Source organism: Orcinus orca, chromosome 3, assembly GCF_937001465.1.
Source record: "Orcinus orca chromosome 3, mOrcOrc1.1, whole genome shotgun sequence".
Classification (NCBI taxonomy): Eukaryota; Metazoa; Chordata; class Mammalia; order Artiodactyla; family Delphinidae; genus Orcinus; species Orcinus orca.
Window position 1 is genome coordinate 52410009 of NC_064561.1, and position 22526 is coordinate 52432534.

The 22526-nt window shown below is 44.1% G+C and overlaps 2 protein-coding genes across 3 annotated transcripts in view; one reads left to right on the plus strand and one right to left on the minus strand.

Moving 5' to 3' along the window:
* MED7 (mediator complex subunit 7) overlaps positions 1-22526 on the plus strand; it is a 358603-nt gene that overhangs the window by 122523 nt on the left and 213554 nt on the right. The gene's annotated exons all lie outside the window — the stretch shown is intronic.
* The window catches only part of CYFIP2 (cytoplasmic FMR1 interacting protein 2), a 131639-nt gene that overhangs the window by 12960 nt on the left and 96153 nt on the right, over positions 1-22526 (minus strand). For both annotated transcript variants that reach the window (XM_004280982.4, XM_049707786.1), the window contains one exon: positions 214-286. In XM_004280982.4, the coding sequence (XP_004281030.1) occupies positions 214-286 (73 nt within the window). The remainder of the gene's footprint in view (positions 1-213; positions 287-22526) is intronic.

Genomic DNA, 22526 nt, shown 5'->3' on the forward strand with positions numbered 1-22526 from the left:
CAACCAAGCCAGACAGCAACTTACTAGGGATATTCCAGAAGGACCAAGGCCTGGAGCATTTGGAGCACACATTTCCAATGCTGTGACTACCCAATAGCTGTCCAAAGCTCTCAACTTCTCCATTTCTGACCGCACATCTGAGTTTATTGGGATTAAGTGAGCATGAGGTGCAAATTCAGACTGGCCATTCAGCTGCTGTCAGTGGTTTCTTACCTTTGATGTAGACTCTAGGCAAGATGTTTTGGAAGGGTGCAGCATGGAGCAAATCACAGACTTCCTCCTGAGACTGAAAATAGAGAAGGAGGGAAAGAAAGAGAAAACCAGTTTTATTTTAAACCAGAAAGAATTTTCATTACTAAAAGCTTGAACACTGGAGTCAGCCAGACCTGGGTTCAAATCCTAACACTTCTACTTAACTAGCTGTGGGATCTTAAGCACGTTGCTTAACCTCTCTGAGCCTATTCATTTATCTGCAAAATGAGGATGAGAACAGTACCTATTTTAATGGGTTACTGTGAGGATAGTGAGAGAACGTATAGCCTCATAGCACAGACCCTGGACATAATGAGTGTGCAGTACATTTTCATTACAATCTTATAAGGAAAGAATTCAAAGTGGCAGTGGGATCAAATAGAGATGATGGACCCAGACTATGTTCATCTGGTTGGCGGTGAGGCCTATGGGCTCAAAGCAGGTAGCTAGACCAATCCTCCAATCCAGTAATACAGGATGCCTCTGTGTGAAGGCCTGGGTCTGGTTGCTTTTCTCCACCCCAGACTCCAACTGGTGAGGGAAGAGGGACTAGGACCCAGACAGGTTTTGATGGGGACTCTTTATGCATAAAAGTAAAGGCTAAAAGCAAACGTGTACTACAAAGCCTCGAGGAGAAAGTTTGGGGGAGGACAGGCCTGGAAGATATGGTCAAATGGGCTTACTGTACCAGGACCAGCTAATGATCACTGGATTTCAGTGACGGGGAAGGGGACCTACATGACCCACCCTCCACGGGTCTTGGTTTCTCTTCTTTAAACTGTGTGGGGATCTGGATTAGGTAAGATCCAGCCTTCATTCAACTCTGATAGTCTTGGCTTCTAAAGAATCTTGAGAAAATCAGGATTGTGAGGGCCCTTGGCTTTCTTAACCAGGCATGGGTAGAACATGGCCATCCTGGAAATCTAGCAGGCCAGCTGCTCAAGAAAGAAACCCCTAAACTCCCTCAGTCTTTGAAGTGAGGATGACAGAAGGAGGACAACTGAACTCTCCAGAGAGACCTGCTTGATCTGACTGTCATTCTCAGTTTCTTAGCCAGAGGGGAAATTTCTTCACTTTCTTAATTAATCTGTTCCTCCCCAAACCAGTAAATTAAGTAACTTGGTCTTTACTGCTATGTCTAAGCTTAGATCCTTTGATTCATCATATAATCTGAAAACTTGCCTATTGATTATTCAGGCTACTCTTCATTCATTAACATGGTGAATTACATGGATTGATTTTTTTTTTAATTTTTTAAATTTATTTTTGGCTGCGTTGGGTCTTCATTACTGCATGTGGGCTTGCTCTAGTTGCGGCGAGCAGGGGCTACTCTTCATTGTGGTGTGCAGGATTCTCATTGCCGTGGCTTCTCTTGTTGTGCAACACAGGCTCTAGGCACGTGGGCTTCAGTAGTTGTGGTGTGCTGGCTCAGTAGTGTGGCACACAGGCTTAGTTGCTCCACGGCGTGTGGGATCTTCCCGGACCAGGGCTCGAACCTGTGTCCCCCGCATTGGCAGGTGGATTCTTAATCACTGCACCACCAGGGAAGTCCCTATATGGATTGATTTTTGAATGATGAACCAGCCTTGCATTCTTGGGGTAAACTTCACTTGGTTGTGATGCATTATCCTCCTTATGTATTGGTGGATTTTATTTGCTAATATTTTTGGGGGGATTTTTACTCTATATCCATTAGAGACACTGATTTGGAGTTTTCAAGTGTCGTTGGTGTTGGTATTAGGGGGTAATGCCGACCTCATAAGTTGGAAAGAGTTCTATTTTTTCTATTTTCTGGAATTGTTATTATTTCTTCCTTAAATTTTTGGTAGAATTCACAAGTGAAACCAGCTGTATCTGGAGTTTTCTTTGTTGGAAGTCTTTTTTTTTTTTTTTTTAACTAGGTATACAATTTCTTTAGCACATATAGTACTGTTCAAGTTATCGATTTTTTTTTAAGTGAGTTTTGGGGTTTTCTGTGACTCAAAGACTTGATTCCTTTCATCTAAGTTTAAGTTATGGGCTTAGGGTTGCTTGTAGTATGCCTTTATTATCCTTGTGATGTCTGTGAGATCTATAGTGATATCCCTATTTCATACCTGATACTGGTAATTTGTGTCTTTTTTTTTCTTGGTCTGGCTAGAGGTTTATGAATTTTATCGATTTTTTTCCCAAAGAATCAGCTTTTAGTTTCATTTATATTTCCCTATAGTGTTTCTGCTTTCAATGTTGCTGATTTCTGTTCTTATCTTTATTATGTCCATTCTTCTGATTGCTTTGGGTTTAATTTGCTTTTCTTTCTCCAGTTTCTTATGGTGGAAGCCTAGACTACTGATTGAACACCTTACTCTTTGTTAATATACTATAACGTTTAGGCTATTCTTCGATACCTCTAGTAATCAAGAGCTCAGTACTTCTGGAGGCAGCCCAACCCATTTTTGAACAATTCTAATGGTTACAAAGTTTTAAACCAAGGCAGCCTCCCAGTAGTTTCCATTCAAGATCCTTGTTCTGCTCTTTAGAGTATTACTGAATGTGTTTTTCTAGCCAGATTCTTCAGCTACCCTTCCATCTTTCTCCTCCTTTCAGGGCCGAGCACCTTACAAGAGCTTTCTACCTCTCTCTCCATTTCCCAGTCTTCACTTCCCTTCACAGCAAACAAAAATATCACGCCCAGCTATAACACGCCATGGCAATGGCTATGGAAAAGATTACTGAAGGCTGCTCTGTCACCAAGTTCAATGGATACCTTTCAGTCCTCGTACTATGGCATCTCTAATGTATCAGGCACTGTCTTCCCTCGGTTACTATGACAATGAGTTCTGTGGTTTCCATTATTTTGATTTCTCCTTTTTAGATTCTTTTGCAGGTTTGGCTTCTAACCACCCTTTAAATGTTGGTTTTCTCCAAGGTCCCTCTTTCTTTTTTTCTCCTCACTTCATTTTACCTACTTTGTCTCACCTACTCCCATGTCTACAAGCACTGCCTTTGATTCACCAGCTCTGTATTTCCAGCCAGGCTTCTCTTTCAAGCTCAAGACTTGGATATCTACCTCCTTACTGGATATCTCCACTGCTCCACATTTCTAAAGCTGACCTTCTTCTCCCCTTCTTATCTGAGGTTCCTTTGCTCCCAGAATGGCACAATAATCTCCTCACCTGCCCAAGTCTAAAACCCGGGGTTCATTTTTCGTCTCTCTTCCTCACGTCCCATGACCAGTAAGTCCTCATGTCTTGGATCCTCTCCACATTTCTCCACATTGACCACAACACTATGAGCTCCTTAAGGGTAGGGATGCTGCCTCTATTTTTACCTTTTATCCCCAGTGCCTAGGACATGATAGTCTCTCAATAATTATTTATTAATGAATGAATATTTGTTATCTCACGTTTCTTAGATGAATAAATGAATGTTTTTATCCACATGACTATCCTCCATATATGAGAATACTATTACATCCATTCTTCCAACAAACATTTATTGAGTACCAGGCATTGTTCTAGGCTTTGCAGATATGATGTTGAACGAGATCGCTGTACTCACGTAAATTACATTGTAGTTGAGAGAGATAATAACAAGTAAAACACACCAGAAAATTTCAGATAGCGGTAAGACACAATAGGGTACCAGGCTAGAGTGACTGGGAGTGGGGAAGGGACTACTTCAGAGAGCGTGGTTAGGGGAAACCTTTTTGAGGGGGTAGATATGTAAGTAGAGAACGGAATAAAGAAGGAGCCAGCCATGTAGATAGGAGGTGAGTGCAATGGTGCTGGGGCAGAGAGTAAGCTGGAGTATAGTGATGCAGGTAGTCATAGTACAGTCTTAGTTCCTAACAGAAGGGAGGGACCAGATCATGCGAGGTCTCATAGTATGGTATGAAGTCTGGAATTTAAGTGCAGTGAGGAACTACGCAAGCATTCCAAGAAGAGGATTGGTACACATAGCCCTACTGCCAAGTTTTCTTATCTTTCTTGTTTACTTTTCTTCCAAAATTTTCAGTTGCACCTAGAAATGTCTTCTTACTAGGAAAGTTGCCCCCTTGCATGAATATCAACTTTCTATTTTGGTAATAAAACTGACCTTAGAAGCCACCTTAGGGGATGGAGAAAGGGGAAGAAGGTTCTGGGCCCCCTACAACAAGACCAATGTTGTTGCTTTATTCATTTTACATGATGAGCTTCCACTTCAGATTTCCTTGGGGGAGACAGGAGTGTTCCATTTAGCCCCCCTCTGCACCCTGCGCCTCCCACTCGAGTTTGCAACCCACAGGACCAGAGGTTCTTTGGGGGTGCTTCCTGTTGGCATGCTTCCTGTGTATTCTCTACCTTGTAATGCCATTTGTTACTGAAGGTGAAGAAAGAGAAGGATGTGGTTTCCTCATAGAGGTGGGAAAGCATTTGCCTGGAAGGTCCCCAAGGATGAGCTATGTGGCCATTTGCATGATGAGGTGGCTACATACCCTGCAATGCCTTTTGTGGAAGGTGCTTGTTTGGCATTCATGAGCTGAGGCCATGGCGACTGATAAAAATGTCCAGTTCAGAGCACACAAAAGCCTGTGTCAGGGATCTGAACAGACTTCTCTGTGGGCACTCAGGCTAATGCACACCACCTTCTCATCCAACCTCTATCCTAAAGGATGGCATCTGGCCTTCCACTCTGCTAGGAACCCACCCAGCCCCTAGACTGTGAAGGCCACCTAGAGCGGGTTTCTTCGCCACTCCCTGTCAGCTCTTTCTGCTCCAGCCACAACAGCTTTCTGTTACTTGAATTCACCGTCTGCATATTCATCACTGAATTTCTGCCTTCTCTCTGGAATGCTCCCTAACCTATCTCTCCCACCCCGCCTCCTCTGCTTAGTAAATTCCCACTTTTTTTTAAATTAATTTATTTATTTTTGGCTGCATTGAGTCTTCGTTGCTGCACGCGGGCTTCTCTCTAGTTGTGGAGAGCGGGGGCTACTCTTTATTGTGGTGTGCGGTCTTCTCATTGCAGTGGCTTCTCTTGTTGTGGAGCACGGGCTTTAGGCGCACAGGCTTCAGTAATTGTGGCACGCGGGCTTCAGTAGTTGTAGCGCACGGGCTTAGTTGCTCCATGGCATGTGGGATCTTCCTGGACCAGGGCTTGAACCCATGTCCCCTGCATTAGCAGGCGGATTCTTAACCACTGCACCACTAGGGAAGTCCTCCCACTCTTCTTTCAGATCTCAATTCAAGCATCATTCCTTCCAGGGAGACTTCCTGGACCACTGCAATACCTCCCTGTCCATGCGGTTCCTTTGTTATATGTCCTCAAAGAACCAAGCTCTTTTCCTTTCAGCATCTGAACTCAATTTGTATTATACATGCCCACATGTGACTATTTGATTAATATCTACCTCTCCCTACTGGAATGTAACCTTCAGGAAGGCAGGGACAATGATTATTTTTGACCATATTTTACTCGCAAGAGTAAGCACAGTGCCTGGCAGATAGCAAATGCTCAATAAGTATGTGGAATAAAAGTTGAAAGTCTGTGACACACAAGGGAATTTAGAGTTAGGACAGAATCCTTCCTATTTTCGGTTTGCTTATGTAGGCATAGATGTTTCCCCTTATCAATAAAGGAAGTATTTTCTCTTCAATGTACTGATTGCCCTGTATGAACACTATGTGAAGTATTTCTAGTAAATGCTCCATAAAGCTGGATTTTCAGGTGTCTTTTCATTTTCTATTCCTCTCCCTCTTCCTTCCTGTTTTTTCCTACTTGTATGTATTTACTACATTTTCTACATTAAATATATATTACTTCAAAAAATTAATCTGGGAAAAAAATCTGAAAGTAATTCTTCTTAACTTTAAAGTAAGGAGCGTTTGGGGTCTTGATGCTGGAATCAGAGGGAAGGAAACAAAATCCTTGGTCATGACACTTGGCCAAGCAAGGAACAATATTTGCATAGGATTAATAACATGAAAAATACTGTTGTCTTTTCTCTCTTTTTTTTTTAGGCTACACTTAAGGAACAAATCACAGATGCAGAACAAAATACAAATGTTACAAAAAATACAGCTGTGCCAGTATAAAGGTAAAAGGGTAGCTGACAGGAGGTCGGAGGTAAAAGTCTAGGAGTGGAAACTAGGACTGTTAATTTCGAGTCAAAATACTAAATAATGTTACTGAAAGAAGCAACAGAGGTGTAAGTAGATTATCTCTGATTACAAGGGAAAACAACAGAAGTAATAGAATGTAACATAATCAAATACTGAGAGGAAGAGAGGGAACAGATGTAAATGAGCTAAAAGTCTTATCTTTCCAACTAGGGAGAAAATAAGTATTGTTTAAAGTTGCTCATGAAGAAATAGAGGTTAGCCTCATATTACGAAGCGTTATGGAGATAACAACTAAAAGAACTAGAAACAGAAAGGATTAAAGCAGGTTGCCCTGGGGATTGAGATGCAGGCGGGGAGACGCCCAGCGGAGGCAAGAATGATCTTTTTCACCATAAGCTCATCTGTACTATTTGATTTATTGTGTGCAATTAAGAACAGTTTAAAAATGAAGAGGCTGGATTAAATGGTCGGTAAGGGTCCCTCCCCTAGACTCTGTGCCAGGTGCTTTGTACCCGTTACCTGCTTCACAGCTCTGAGCACCCTGTGACATAGGTCTTACAATTCCCATCCTACCTGTGAGGACGCTGAGACTCTTGGGGAGATGGAGTGTCCCAACCAGGTCCACAAAGTGATAAGGAAGCAGCAGGGCTGACACCGAGACCCAGGGCCACCTCACTTCCACACCCACTGCTTTCCCATAGTCGCCTATGCAGCCAAAGCCTTGGGAAGCTTGAAATATACCCCCCGCCCCCATTATATATACACACTTTATGAAAAACACATTCACTTATTAAAAATAGAGACAGGAGGAAATTACTTTAAAATCTCACTACATGCGAAACGTTTTAGCCTCACTCCTGTCTGATAGGATCACATCATTTGTTGCTTTATTTACTAGGCTTTTGGTCCTATCAACTAACATTCTTTAAACTTAAAAATTGTGACATACATATGCAGTTTGAAGAAGAAAGAAAAGAGTCTTGTGCCATCTTCTAGCTGAAAAACAGGCAATTACTGAAACCTCTGCTCCCCAAACTCCAGAGGTAATTTCTATCCTGAATTTGTGTAGACAATTTCTTCACAAGCAACTAATTTTTGAAGTTCTACTGGTGTGATTGCAAGGTAAATAACCAGACCACTCATGTGGTCAACCTATCCCTATAAATTCCTTCTTCCTCAACCCTCCCAAACCACATCATTCTTGTCCATCCTGCAAAGCCCCATTCGAGATTCACCTTCTAGGACTCTTCCAAGACCCTTCAGTCTACAGTAGTTTTCTTTTAAAAAACTGATCAGAGCCCTTATTCATTCAGGTCCCTCACCAAGCCGGTTGAGCTCTCTAATCCAGCCCCAGCCCAGGGTGCTTCATCCCATGCAAACACTGATCAAGAGTCTTTTCGGAGGGACGAGCCATACTCAGGACCTGCATTTTACCTGCTATGAAAGGCCAATAAGAGGAATATAGAGAACATGGGTATAATACTATGTGGAGACCAAACAAGGACGTCCCAAATTCTCAACACTTTCATTCTGACTAGGATATAGCCTGAGCAGAAATTAAACCGTTCATTTATTCATTCAGCAAATAGTACGCATCTGTCATACCAAGTCTCTCTGCAAGGTGCTGGAGATACAGCAGTAAGTGAGGCAGACCTAATGCATGGTCCTTACCAAGATGAGGAGGAAAACAGGTAAAATGGGTAGTTCTAGTTAAGTGCTACAATTGGGGTACCACAGGAATATATAATAGGGGTAATCATTCCAGACTTCTGGGGAGAATGATAGGGAAGACTTTCTGGAGAAGGAAATGCTAAGCTGAGACCTGAACAAGGGCTAAGTGTTGGACAGGTGAGGGTGAACAGCACCTGTGAAAGGCCCCAAAGCAGGAGGGACCACAGTGGGTGAGTGGGTGACAGCTGAATAAGACTGAAGCTTTCAGTGCTGGGGGAAGGTGGCATGAGGTGAGGAAGGAGGCGTGAACAGGAGGCAACAGCAGGATCTTGTAAGCCTTGCGCAGGTGTTTGGACGCTATCCTGATGGTTTTAATCAGGGAAGTGGCATGATCACATCTGCAGTTTCACCTTTTGGCTACAAGAGAGAAAGCACTGGGGGAGGGCAAAAGGGGTGTTGGAATAGGCCAAGCGAGAGTTCGCAGGGCCTGAAGCAGTGGCAAAGGAGACAGAGAGCTGGGAGCAGATATCAAAGACCCAACTACAGACTGGATATGACAGCAGAGGGAGGGAAAGGACACCCATGCTGAGCTGTTCACAGGGTCAGAAGACACAGTGAGTTTGCAGGCAGGAGGAAGCTGAGATCAGATCCTGGCAAGGTGAATTTCTGTGGACATTCAAGAGAAGATGTCTAAAAGGCAACGAGACATAAGGCCTAGGGCCCCCCAGGGTCCACAGAGTGGATCTGAACTTGGGGATCGTCAGCACGAGGATGGAAACTGACTCCAGGAAAAAGGAATACACAAGTGCGAGGGTAGATGTGAGTAGGTGCTTCTCCAGGTGACCAGACCTTTCCAGATATTTCAATTCCTCTGACTCTATGAGACCAAAGAAAGACAAGGTGCAAAGTGGTACCTGAGATGAAGGGGAGACTGATAAATTCTGGGCACGTCCATGTCTACCCATACACACCTGAACGGGGGTGGCAGGCCACCTTTCCAGCCAGGTGTGAGGCAGAATGCTACCCCTATGCACTTGATGCTCCCTCTTCCTTCCTTCCCTCAGCTCACCAAACATCCACTGAGTGCTTACTGTTTTCTGACTGGAGTGGGGCCTGGATGCTGCAGGAAACATGATGACAGATAAGACTGGAAAAACTAGTTTTTAATGAAGCTTATAATATAGTAGGGGAAGAGGTTAAAGATACCTGTGACTGGGAAATAAACAGAATCGCTAGGCGCAAAAGAAGTCTGCAACCAAGGGCTCTAGAGACTTGTAGGAGGGAGAAATAACACCAGGTGTCTTGCAGAGAACAGGCATTCGATAAAATGTGTGCTGAACATGAGAACTGGGGGGAATGAGGTACTGATGGCCCTGAGATGGGCCTGGGAGGATGGGCAGGAAATGTGCAATCACAGACAGAGGGAAGATAAGATCGGAGATGAGATGGCTGGCGTGTAGAGAGCAGGAAATCATTTGCTCAGCGGGCGAGTAACGGAGGGGTGGGCTGATGGGGCTGCAGGCAGTCAGACCCCTCAGCTTTAGGCGACTTCCAGGGAAGGCGAGTCAAAGCATCCTTGCTGGGCTGTGGGAAGAGGAGGGAGGGGTCTCTGGTAACCTCATTTCACACAAAGGCTCTGGGAAGTAGGGACCTAGCCCCAGCATTTTGGGGCTGTAGAAACTAAGGCTCAGGGATTCAATCATTTCCCCAGAGGCTCATAGCTGTCAAGCACGGAGGTAAGACCTGAATCCAGGATTTCTGAGTCCAAAGATATACCCTTTCCAGGAGAGTACCGGGGAATCAACCTGAAATTGGGCTGAGGGAGCCTGATGTAACACACCCTGGCCTTCCCCTCTGCCTCTTGATGCCTTTTTGGTCTTGTTCTGTGTCATCGTCCCTAGACTCAGCAAAACAATTTCTTTAAGTATGAGGCACTGCATATTCTTTTGGATATAGGCAGGGTATACGGTAATACTTACTAATAAAGAAACGTGTGATAAGCTGTAGCTGAGACCTCTCAGAATTCTCTTGCTGATCTAGGTCTGGCTGACCTGCACTGGGGCTATAGGACAATCATCTTTTCTAAAACCAACCTTACCCTGTTCTTTCATCCTGCTCTGCTGAACGGACATAGGTCTTTCTTGAGAGGGACAAAAGCACGAGGACTTCCGTGTGCCTGTACCAAGTCTCAAGTTGGGAATGCTAATTTAAAAACTCTAAGTGACCAGTTAGAACCTGCTGGGTGGAAGATGTCCTCATCGTCTGAGTTCCCCTTACTCGTCATGAAGCCCAGCGGACTGTGCCACCCAGAACACCTCTTCAGAACCACTGGACTGCACACCTCAAATGCTGGGTGTTGGGAGGGAGAGGCTGGGCCTGCCATACGGCCAATGCAACAGCAAAGGCCCCAGGGAACTATGTTCATTGCAAATCACTGGAATGTGAAATTAGCAAATTCATGGACTGGGAAAAACATGGAATTAAGTCTGAGTTTTAATTGGAACAAAGACCCACAGTCTTCCTTCCATCTTACTGCCCTGAAACGGAAACAGCTGACTGGTTAATAATACCTCGTTAGCGTCCTATGTCTTGCCATATTGCCTTGCTATATGGACTGTACATCTGACCAAGAGGAAGTGGGTACTCTAGTTGCCTCCCAGATACCAAAGTAGGACAAACTCCAGTGCTAGAACGTCAGGACAATGAAGCAGTCTCCAGGGGTCTCAGACCACTCTTTTTTTGGGGGAGATAAGGATTTGTTTATTTTATGGGGGGAGATAAGGATTTATTTTTTTTGGGGGGGGAATCTCTAGCAGAGATGACAAAAAAGTATCACCCAGGGCTGCTGTGAATGGTTTATGCAGATAGTGTATTGTTCAAGGGTATCCCATCCTAGGGGGTGCCAAACATATCGTAGACATCAGAGATCGATTGTTTATAATGATTTTCCAGCAGATGTATTTTGTTCCATAAAAACATCAATATATTATGAAAATAATCAAAAGAAGGAGGTGGAAGATCTTGAGAAAGGATGATTTGCCTGAAGGCAACATATGTGCTAATGATGGCCCCGGGGTCATCTCACGTACCAACCATGACCAAGAGGCAGTGGCTGCTTCTGGAGAGGATTCTGACATCATACTTGGGCTCAGCAGGATGGATTATTAATCTCTGCTTTGGGTATAATAGGGGCAATGGCACTCAAGCTACAAATTTGTTATCCCTGACTTCTAAGGTCCATCAACAACAACAACATTTTAATCACTTTACATGTGTTATTTGACTTGACATTTGTCATTTTCTTCTGGAAATGCACCCAATACTTAATTCACCCTCTAGGAAAAGACTATCCTTTGAAAAACTATTAATTTAGTGGACACAGCTTTTTTTCCCAGATATACTGAGATCATTGACATATAATATTGCCTAAGTTTAAGGTGTATGACGTGATGATTGATGCCCGTACATACTGCTAAATGACTGCCGCGATAGGTTAGTTGATACATTCTTCACCTCACACAACTGCCATCTTTGTTCTTATCGTTGCGGTGAGAACATTTAAGATTTACTCTCTTAGCATCTTTCAAGTATATAATACAGTGCTGTTAAATACAGTCACTGTGCAATGTGTTAGATATATTTTTAAAACTGTCACTCTAGCCCCTTTCTTTCTGGCTATTTTTGAAAGAATAGAAGATGCAGATACATTTTTGTTTATAAAAGGAAAAATGTATAACCCCATCATCCAGGGGTCATCACTGATAACCTTTTGGGGTTTATCCTGCCAGGTTTTTCCATGCATAAAACATTTAAGCATATATTTTAAATAAGAATGGAATATAAAATATTATTCTTCTGTAATCTATTTCTATCACTTAGTGTATACTATCAACATCTCACCAAGCACAGTACAGAGTTTCTACTTCAGTGTTTTCCTTTGGTTTGTTTTTGTTTTTGCCTGGAGGTCTTTTAGTTCCCCCACACCTTTTCCTGAGTGATCTTCCTACTCCTCAAAACTATTTGACGGACTTCCCTGGTGGCGCAGTGGTTAAGAATCCGCCTGCTAGTGCAGGGGACATGGGTTCCAGCCCTGGTCCGGGAGGATCCCACGTGCCGCGGAGCAACTAAGCCCTTGCACCACAACTACTGAGCCTGCGCTCTAGAGTCCGTGAGCCACAACTACTGAGCCCGTGAGCCATAACTACTGAAGCCCGCGCGCCTAGAGCCCGTGCTCCGCAATGAGAAGCCACCGCAATGAGAAGACTGTGCACCACAATGGAGAGTAGCTTCCCACTCGCCACAACTAGAGAAAGCCCGCACGCAGCAATGAAGACCCAATGCAGCCAAATATAAATAAATAAAATAAATAAAAATTTAAAAAAACACAATTATTTGATAAATGAATACCCACCAATGAACTGGCTTGCACAGCATTATCTTTCTCCCAAACAGTCTCAGCAGACTTTGTATTTTAGCGGGGCTTCTAAAGATCAGATAATATTTCAAATCGACAAATTAAGTCTCTAATAGGAGAATTTCATATACTGTGATAGAAAGCAGAAGAGATGCTTTTGTTTTGGGGGTGCTCTTGGTGCCCCTTGAATTATAATGCCAAGGGGGTAAATGTGAGCAAGCACTAGGGTAGAAGCCAAGGATAGTAAGATTCAGCCTTGGTCCTGGTGCAGATCTTCAGGGTACCGCGGATTCCTTATCTCTAGCCTGACCTTCAAAGTCGGCCGTGTGCTTGATGTGGTTGGAGCGTGCAGCCAGGGAGAGAGTGCTAATAAAAGATGAAGTCGGAGGAGAAGGTACAGCTGAATAATCTGGGCCTCACAGGCCAAAGCTGGGAGTTAGAATTTTAAGTACAATGACAGCAGAAATTAACAAAACATTATACATCAACTATACTTGAATGAAATAAATTAAAAGAGAAGATTTTTAAGTACAATGAGAAGCCACCTGTCAGTTTTAAGCTGGAGAGTTGCATGATCTGATTCACAATGGTATGAAGATCTTTTTTGCTGCTACATGGGCAAATCAGCTGTCTTTTATCCCCTAATGCTTTACCTACTAGTAAATTCCACCCAGAGCAAGAATGGAAAGGCAGTGACCCTCAGAGAAGCTCGATGGAAACATGTCTCTTAAGTTGAGCACAGGGAGAAGGCATTACTGTTTTCTTTTCTCTCGAAGACCTAGAAGCAGAGGGAAAGTCTCCCTACCACGGGCCCCTGGGAGGAGGGCAGCCGACAGTGGTGTCCTGCGTGCTCTCCCAGCAGTGCTCAGAAACCCGAGTGGCCTCCTTCTAATTTGGGCTGGCCAGCTTCCCCAGCTTTGGTTTTCTGTGATCTTGAACTGCTATTTCCTGCTCACAAATAAAACAGATGGGCAGCATGAGAGTCGTGGCTGAGTTCAGCACTAGCACATGCCTCTATAAATTATAAAAATGAAGTCAGGGCTTCCCTGGTGGTGCACTGGTTGAGAGTCCACCTGCTGATGCAGGGGACACGGGTTCGTGCCCCGGTCCGGGAAGATCCCACATGCCGCGGAGCGGCTGGGCCCGTGAGCCATGGCCGCTGAGCCTGCGTGTCTGGAGCCTGTGCTCCGCAACGGGAGAGGCCACAACAGTGAGAGGCCCGCGTACCGCAAAAAAAAAAAAAAAAAAAAAAATGAGGTCAGAAGTAGCTCTGGGGCATATGTTACCAAGAGTAAATCCCACCAACTAGTGCAAGTAGCTGAAAAAAAAACAAAAGCCCTCCTAACTTTTCCTCCTCTTTATACATCATGTGACCCTTTTTCATCTTAACTTTCCAGATTCCATGATTCAGTTTCCTTCACACACCCCTCAAGTTTGTGTTATGAAAAATGTTAGACGTACAGAATATTTGAAAGAACACTACTCTTGATGTAGAGTCCCAATGAACATTCTGCCATATCTGCTTTGACTCTCTCTGATTTACTGAATCATCTGAAAGTAAGTTGAAGCCATTGCATCACTCAGCCTTAAATACTTCAGCATGCAATTCCTGAAAACAAGGGCATCCTCCTACGTAACCTCAATGTTATGATCACCTATATTAAAAAGTTCTTGATATCATATAATACTAACATTTCCTGGTTGCTCTTAAGCTGTTTCTTTTATAGCCTTTTTTGGGGGATCTAGGATCCAACCACGATGAGTTTTCTAAAGTGTGAAGACGAAGCAATTTCTCTACCAAAAAAGTATTCCAGTGATTCCCTCCTTTGGGAACCTCTGTGTGTTCCTGCTTCAGTACAGGGTCCTCCCTAGGAGAAGCTAATGAGTGACAATTGCTACACTTACCAAGTGCCATTTACTATTAATATGGCTTAGGACAACCCCTAACATATTACGATTCTGAGAGTACTAGTCGTTAGAGGATTAGTAAGAGCTAAAATTGCTCTCTGTCAACAGAGCAGGTAAAAATGAAGAGATTTTTGAAGTCAGGATGCAAAAATACTGTATTGTAAGGAACCCACGTAAAAATTCAAGGGATGAGTATTTTATTTTTGTATTGCTTTCAGTCTTAAAATTTTCCTTTTCTATCTTACTTAATTTAAAACTGATGAACTATTAGGGATTTCCATGAAATACCACAAAACTTCATGTTCCCAACTCACTCACTCTAGGGGGCTAACTGGGCATTTGACTTCTCTTGGTTAACAGATAGATTCAGGATACATATTTAAAAAAACAGGGTCGGTGTGATCCTACGCGTGTCAGATTCCTGTAGAACAGCATTAGACCCTACCTTTAGGCTCTGTTTCTGGGTGAATGACTACATACCAGTTTTAGCTGATTTCCTAAGGGGAATCATCAAACCATTCTCAAAAACAGTATTTTCTTAAATAACATTCTGAGTCTTGAGGCAACAAAGACAATAACACTAACACTTCTTTTTTTTTTTCTTGTCTTTGTCGAGTGAGCGTGGAGAAATGAGCTGGAAAACTAGAGGTGGGGCACCCCACAGGAATCCCCACCCTGGCTTTCCCGCAGGAAGGGGGTGGCGGGGGACAGGGCCTGACCAGAGAGCCCAGCGGTCTAAACATTCCCTTATATGGATGTACATAGATGTCAGTGTCAGTGTTTCCTGCGTACTGATGTTAAGCCCCAAGGATACAGGGCGTGTGGAACAGCCATGAATTGAGGCTTCCCACACCCACCACGACCCTCCTGTGCACAGAAGGTACGAGCTGCAGCTTCCAGCCCCTCAGTGGGGACTCCAGGTGCAGTGGAAAGTTCACCCGAGGCATGCTGCATGTGGTCCTGCTCCGTGGGCCCCTCATTTCCAGGAGCTCTCTGTAGCCCTGGCTGAATAAATCAGCACTTTAATTTCATCTGGTTCCGTGTGTGTGTGTGTGTGTGTGTGTGTGTGTGTGTGTGTGTGTGTGTGTGTGTGTGTGTGTGTGTGTGTGTGTGTGTGTGTGTGTGTGTGTGTGTGTGTGTGTGTGTGTGTGTGTGTGTGTGTGTGTGTGTGTGTGTGTGTGTGTGTGTGTGTGTGTGTGTGTGTGTGTGTGTGTGGTCTTTCCCCACCGATCTGTGCCTCACTTGAATAACGCTATATATTACTTACTATGTCTCACCTCCACCCCCCGAATTGTCAAGGGGAAAATCAATTATTATTCTGGATCAGAATCATGTCTGGTCAACTAGGAAAGATCTACAGCCAAGAAACTGACCTCAAAAGTAGCTTTTCCTTCCCTCAAATGCATGTCTATGTCAACCAAGGTGGGCATTTTCCAAAGGGTGGGAAATGCGGGTACAGTGCAATGGAATTTCATAATAGTGAGTCACAGCGAGAACGTTTTTTCCTTTTCAGTTTCCTATTAATCTTTCTCACAAGTTTAATGAGAAAGTCTCCACTTGGAACCAGCATGTCTTACTGCTTCTGTAACATTTGCTGATCTCTGTTTTTAATAGACAGAGAGAGTGTGCAGGCCTCAAGCTCAGGGCCTAGGCACACAGCAACTGGAATTATATCATCGTGTTTTGTTTTCATGGAATTTATTATTCTGGTTGCTTTCTAATGACAGCAAGAGAATATTGTGTTTTAAATGGAAGTGATATGAAGTTTCCTTTTAAAATAAGTTTAAGGTAAAAAGTTACTTTAAATACAAATAGGACCAGTGGTCTGCAGATATGGCAAGAACCGTGACGACAACACGTCAACACGAAGCTTTGGCAATACTAGTTAAGAAGACGCCTTCTAGAACAGGGGTTCTCCACCCTGGCTGCACATTACAGTCAAGTGTGGAGCTTTTAGGCATTTCAGCCAGGGCCCCACTGGCGAAAATTTTGTTTTCCTTGGAGTGGGATGGGGCTCAGACATCAGGATATTTTAGGAGTTTGAGTGATTTTAACGAGACCATTACACTACCTCCTGGGTGTCCGAAGATCTGTAACACTTAGTAGAGCAAACTGTACCAAACGACCCCCGAACCCTCAGCTTCTAGGCATTCTGTCCACTGGGGTCTCGTCATAGAAATGTCATCAATACAGAAGTGAGTAACCAAGGCCCTGATTTTGTGGCAACTACCAGCAAGGTTAATGACATCAGCATAGCATATTCCAAGGACAGAGGTGGCTTTGGACGAAGGTGACTGACCGCCTCTGTTGCCCATTGAATGGCGGTATCTTGAAGATTTTAGAGGACCAACAGGCATGTCTCTACTCATCATCTAGGACAGAGATGACATGTTCCTGCCCCCATTCACTGAGACTATAATTCATGAGCTCTGTATTTGGGGCTGAGGATGCAAAAGGGACCCTCACCTGGGAAATCTTTCCTATCACCCCCACCCCTCCTCTGTGATCCACAGATCAGTGCTTGTTTGATGCCACTTTTCACTCAGTTGTTCTGAAATAGGCTGGTCACTCTCCAAACTTTTTTGACCACACACTTTCATAAGTAAAATTTGAGCAAACACCTCAACTAGCACGTATTTATTTGATCAACTCTAGACAGCTGTCACTGTTGAGCGCTGTGTTAATAAACAGGAGGGCTGAATTTATTTCCTGTTTTTTTAGTAAGTCAATAGTTAAAGGCCCTGAGATCATCCTGCCCACCCCGCAGAGGGCTAGCCCTCCATATTGAAAGACAGAGGGTGTAGGTGAACAGTGCCTTCCGGGAAGTGATGGTGTCCAGTGATCGGTGAGCCCCGGAGTCCCACACCCTGCCTGGCCTGTTGGGGGGTCTCAGTCATGTCTGAAGAACCAAAGACTCTTACTGACAGACCATTTTTGCCAGGAATCTGATGAACCTAACAGGTGTGTTTCCCAGATTATGACAGGTCTGAAAGGATGTAAATATATTTAAAAACTGTAAAGCCACGGAAAGGAAAGGTATTACTGGGAGTCAAGATGCCTCCTTCCCACAAATCCTGGCTCGTCTCCAGTTGAGAAAAACACTGTGTTCTGGGTTTGGGCTGGAGGAACCACTCATATAGTCAGGCGGAGGGGAGCCACTTGATGGTGCCTGGGTGTAGGCACAGAATTCGTGTTCTGCGTAACTGGGGGCATCTTTTCTCAGGATGAGGAGCAAAATAACCCTGGATCAAGTATAGGTGGAATATGGAGTGACAGTCTGAGGTGGGTGGTAGAGGGTGGGCTTTTGCTTTAACTTCCCATGCATCAGGGAGCGTGAACATTTGTTCAGCGTGGGAGTATTTCCTCTTAAGGGAAAAAAAAAAGCAATAACGGCTTACTGCACTAAATTCAAACAATAATTTAGAGTGCAGAGTAAAAGTAGAAGATTCCTAACCCCTGTCTGTCCCTGTCTCCCTCGGACCCCACAGAGGTAGGTAATCATTCTTCTCAGCTTGGTGAATGTTACTTTTCCAACTAAACAAAGTAAAACACACACACACACACATATGTATGTATACGTGGAAAATTAATATGTTGGAATGTAAACACACTGGAATGTGAACAGTGGTTATCTTGGTGCGGCACTGTGCTTTTTGTTTTCTTCTTTCTGCACCTCTCTGTCTTCTAGTGAAGAATTTATTTCAGTGATGCAATAAGAAAAGCAAAATGAAAGACAAGGGACTATAAAGTGGAAGCAGGAGATAGAGGGGTCAGACATGGAGCTGGAACTAAAACAAAAATAGAAACAAAAGCCAACAGAGCAATCTGCAAAGCTCAGGAGAGCAGCTCTCTGGCCCTGAGTATGTGAACCGTGAGGATCTTGGGCTCTTGTCTCAACTCCTGTACTAGCTGAGTCGCTGTAGCTCTGAGAAGGTTATCTCCCTCGGCGGGACTCAGTTTCCTATCTGCTAAATGTGGAACTGGGATTGCACCAGATCAGTGGTACTCAACGGGGGAGGTTTTTATTAAGCAATATCTGGAGACATTTTTGGCTATCATAACTGGGGAGGTACTACTGGTATCTATGGGGCAGAGCCCAGAGATGCTGCTCAGCACCTTGCCACGCACACGACACGCCCCACCCCCCCCACCCCCCCACTACGGAGCATCTGGCCCCAAATGTCAGTGGTGGTGATGTAGAGACACCTGCCCTGGATGGCCTCCGATAGCTCTCCCAAATCTGACCAGCATTCAGTTCTGTGAGTTTGGGCCTGAACTGTCCTCACGTCCTGTAAAGATAAGTAATTCTCTCATGACCGACCACTATAACCATGGCTCACTCTGCTGTACGGAGGAGAAAATAAATAAACAACAGGCCCAAAGGCAGGGAACACTCTCAAGCCCTGCGTGGGAGGCTCTGCAGACTGAAGGGCTGTCTCCACAGGGACTCAGGCCCTCCCTCGCTCCCATGAAAGAACAGGGCCCTCTCCTGGTGTGAGTTGGCATAACAAACAATGGGCTGATGGCTCGAAAACCACACAAAATTTGAACAAAAACCTGGTGATTGTGGAATAGTTCCCTTATGATTTCTCAGGGTAAAAGATACTAGAGGAAATTCTAGTCATTAGGAACAGAATTTCCTTTAAAAACACAACAGCCTTATAAATAGATACCTAACAAATATGGTCCATTTCAGATTCGATTCAACAAGTATCTATTAAAAGCCTGCCATGACCAGCCCTTTGTGGACACTTGATAAATGACAGACACAGCACTACCACTGTGCACAGTGGGGAGAAAGAGGGCTTTTCAATCAGACGTGTGGAGACAACTTGGAAAGAAATGAAATTGAATTTCTACCTCTCACTCAACACAAACATCAATTCCAGGTGAATAATAGACTTAAAGGTCTGTTACGCCTGGAAAGGCTGAACTCTAAAACTCTGAGAAGATAACACATCTTCATGACTTAAGAGTAGGGGACACTTGTTTGAACAAGTCACAAGAGCATCAATCATACAGGAAAAAGAAAAGGTAAATACAATAAACCTGAAGAACTTCTGCTCATCAGAAGACATGCCACAGAAATATATTTGTAATACATGTATCTATAATATATAAATCATGTCTACCAATCAATAAGGAAAAGATAACTCAGTAATAAATAGGCAAAAATACTGAACAACATTTCACAAGAGAGGCTGTCCAAAGGGGAATGCCACATGGAAAGAGGCTCAGCATTATTAGCCATCAGGGAAATCAAAACCAGAGTGAGATATCGCAACATATCCACCAGAAAGGCTATGACTGAAAAGACAGACAAATCCAACCGGTCATGAGCGTGTGAAGAAAAAATACTCTCATGCATTGCTGAACGGGAGTATGTACTGGTACAACCACCTCGTATAGCTGTTTGGTAGTATCCACTGAAGCTAAACATATGTCTACACATTGATCCAACCATTCCACTACTAGGTATTCACCCAATAAAAATGAGAGCATACATCCACCAAAAGAAATGTATAAGAACATTCATAGTATCTTTATTCATAATGGTATCAAGCTGTAAACAATCCAAACATACATCCACAGTAAGATGGATGATTCAACTAGCCTATGTAGTGGGAATACTGCATATGCAGGTGACCCTTGAACACATGGGTTTGAACTGTGTGGGTCCACTTATTCATGGATATTTTTCAATAGTAAATACTGCGGTACTACAAGACCCGTGGCTGGTTGAATCTGCAGATTATGGATATGGAACGGCAGATATGGAGGGCCGACTGTAAAGTTACACACAGATTTTCAGCTATGCAGAGGGTAGGTACCTCTAACCCCCATGTTGTTCAAGGGTCAACTGTATTACTGTACGCTTGTTAGACCATCCTTAAAAACACCAAGCAAACAAACAACCCATCCCATAGGGATATACATGTTTTTCTGTACTGCTATTGCACCATGAATTTTTTATAAACACCGAACTTAAAGAAGAAAATATCTTTGTCCAATCAATCTTTTCAATTTATATTCTCTCCATCCACAAATCAATGATACATTAATAATCTGTTAAAAAAAAAAAAGGCAAGCCACAGAGTAAGAGAAGGTATTTGTAGCATATATACTGATATGGAACTCACAACAGGACAGAACCCTGCAAACATTAGACAAAGACAACACGAGTGGGCAAAAGGCTTCTTACTTTGTACTTTTCAGAGTCCTTCCAGTTTTTCTGAAACTATGATATACTACTCATATTTTTTAAATTAATTTTTAGTTCAATGATAATCAATCATGAATTTATTTCCCTTGTAAAAAATTCGACATTCCAGATAAGGTGAAAGTTCCTGTTGACCTCTAATCCTAGCTCCCTCCCTGATACCTAGAGAAAAATGACTGAATTATTTGGGATGATTTTCCTAGATTTTTTTTTCCAATGCAGGGTTATTTTGTGAGCTTTATTTTGTTTATTTTACTTTATGACATCATAATGTACGCCTTGTGTTGGAACTCACTTTTTTTCCACTCAGTATTATGTCTTTCACCATTTTCTATGTTGTATGTGCAAAGCCACTTTCATTGACTGTTACAGTCCTCCAGAGCACAGATGTTCCAGTTTAAATTGCCCTTCCTCTACAGACATATATTAAGAGTATCTCCTTCCTCCCTCCCTCCCCTCTTCCTATCGTTTTTTTATTAGTCCTCCTATTTAATGAGAACAATCAATATGTCATTTGAATATTTAATTCCAGCTTCATAAATTAAAAAGCTCCTGCCTCATTCTAATCTTGGAAAGCACTGTCTTAGCTTGGGGATTTCCCCAGATGTCTAAGTAGAAAGCAGAGCACACAGCTTTGGGGAGCCCTGATTCTCTCTATGTCCCCTCCCCACCCCCATCCCCCCAAGGACTGGGATCAGTACCAGAAACCTTCGCTTTTGTTCTTTCACCTCTGCTGCTGATGTGCTGTGTGACCTCAGGCAAGTTGCGCCCTCTCTGGTTCTCCACTTCCTCACTTATGCATAGAGGGGGTTGGGACACATATACTGTTGGAGTTTCTCTCAGCTCTGAAGGTCTTTGATGTGAGTGTCCTGTTGTCCTCCGCGGTATATGCAACTGACCACCTAGGCAGGGATGCCTGAGACAGAATTTTCCTTTCCTTGTAGCCTCATCCACAGTCTGCCTCTTGGGGTCTATACAGGGGAAGCTAACTGATGCTCCGCATGAAAGGCGGCGCTGACGAGAGACACTAGGAAGTGAGGCCTCAGGGACCCGCCCTCCCCCACCTCCACGTCTCTTGATGCTCCTCTTCCTGTGGCCTTGAGCGTTTTCGCCTATGTATCCTTTTTTTTTCAGGGTCTGGATGCGCAGGCTCAGCGGCCATGGCTCACGGGCCCAGCCGCTCCGCGGCATGTGGGATCTTCCTGGACCGGGGCACGAACCCATGTCCCCTGCATCGGCAGGCGGGCTCTCAACCACTGCACCACCAGGGAAGCCCTCGCCTATGTATCTTAACCCTGTGACTTCTGACAGCTACGTTGCCATAGCAACCAGGCCCACTGAACCATGTTAAAAACCAGTTAGCGGGAAGAGGAACACCTAGCTGTCTCGAGAGTCCATCTAAAGGGGCACAGAGAGGCTATTACTCCCCACAGAAGAAAAGCAAATCAGGCTGTGTTTCAGAGACCGTCAGGTGGGAAGGGTCTGAGAGAGCAGCTGGTCCACATCCCTGGCTGCAGAGCTCACTCGGTTCGAGGCAGGAGTCCTCTTGGACTCTTATTCTAAGATCTTGCTCTTACTGCTTCCTTCCCACCTCTCTCTACCTTTGTTCCACCTCCTTCCGAATTCCTTCCTTCTCCTGCCCTTCACTCACCTTCCAGCTGCTTCTTCTCCCAACAGCCAAAGGGCCTTTAAGAAAGTAAATCAGACCCCCCCACTCTCCATCTCACAGCATCCTAAGGTTTCCCGCGGGGCCCACGCGGCCCAGGACTGAGGCCATCCACCTCTCTCACCTCAGCCCCCACCTGGGCGACATTACCTCTTCACTCCAGCTCACTCCAGGGTTCTCTCCATTTCTGAAAGACCTCAAGCTCCATCCTCTCCAAAAACAACACAGCCTTCCTGGCACCTGTGACTATCTGTCCTGTTTCTCTGTTTATTCTTTCACAGCACGTACCATCTGCATTCACATCTCTGGCTG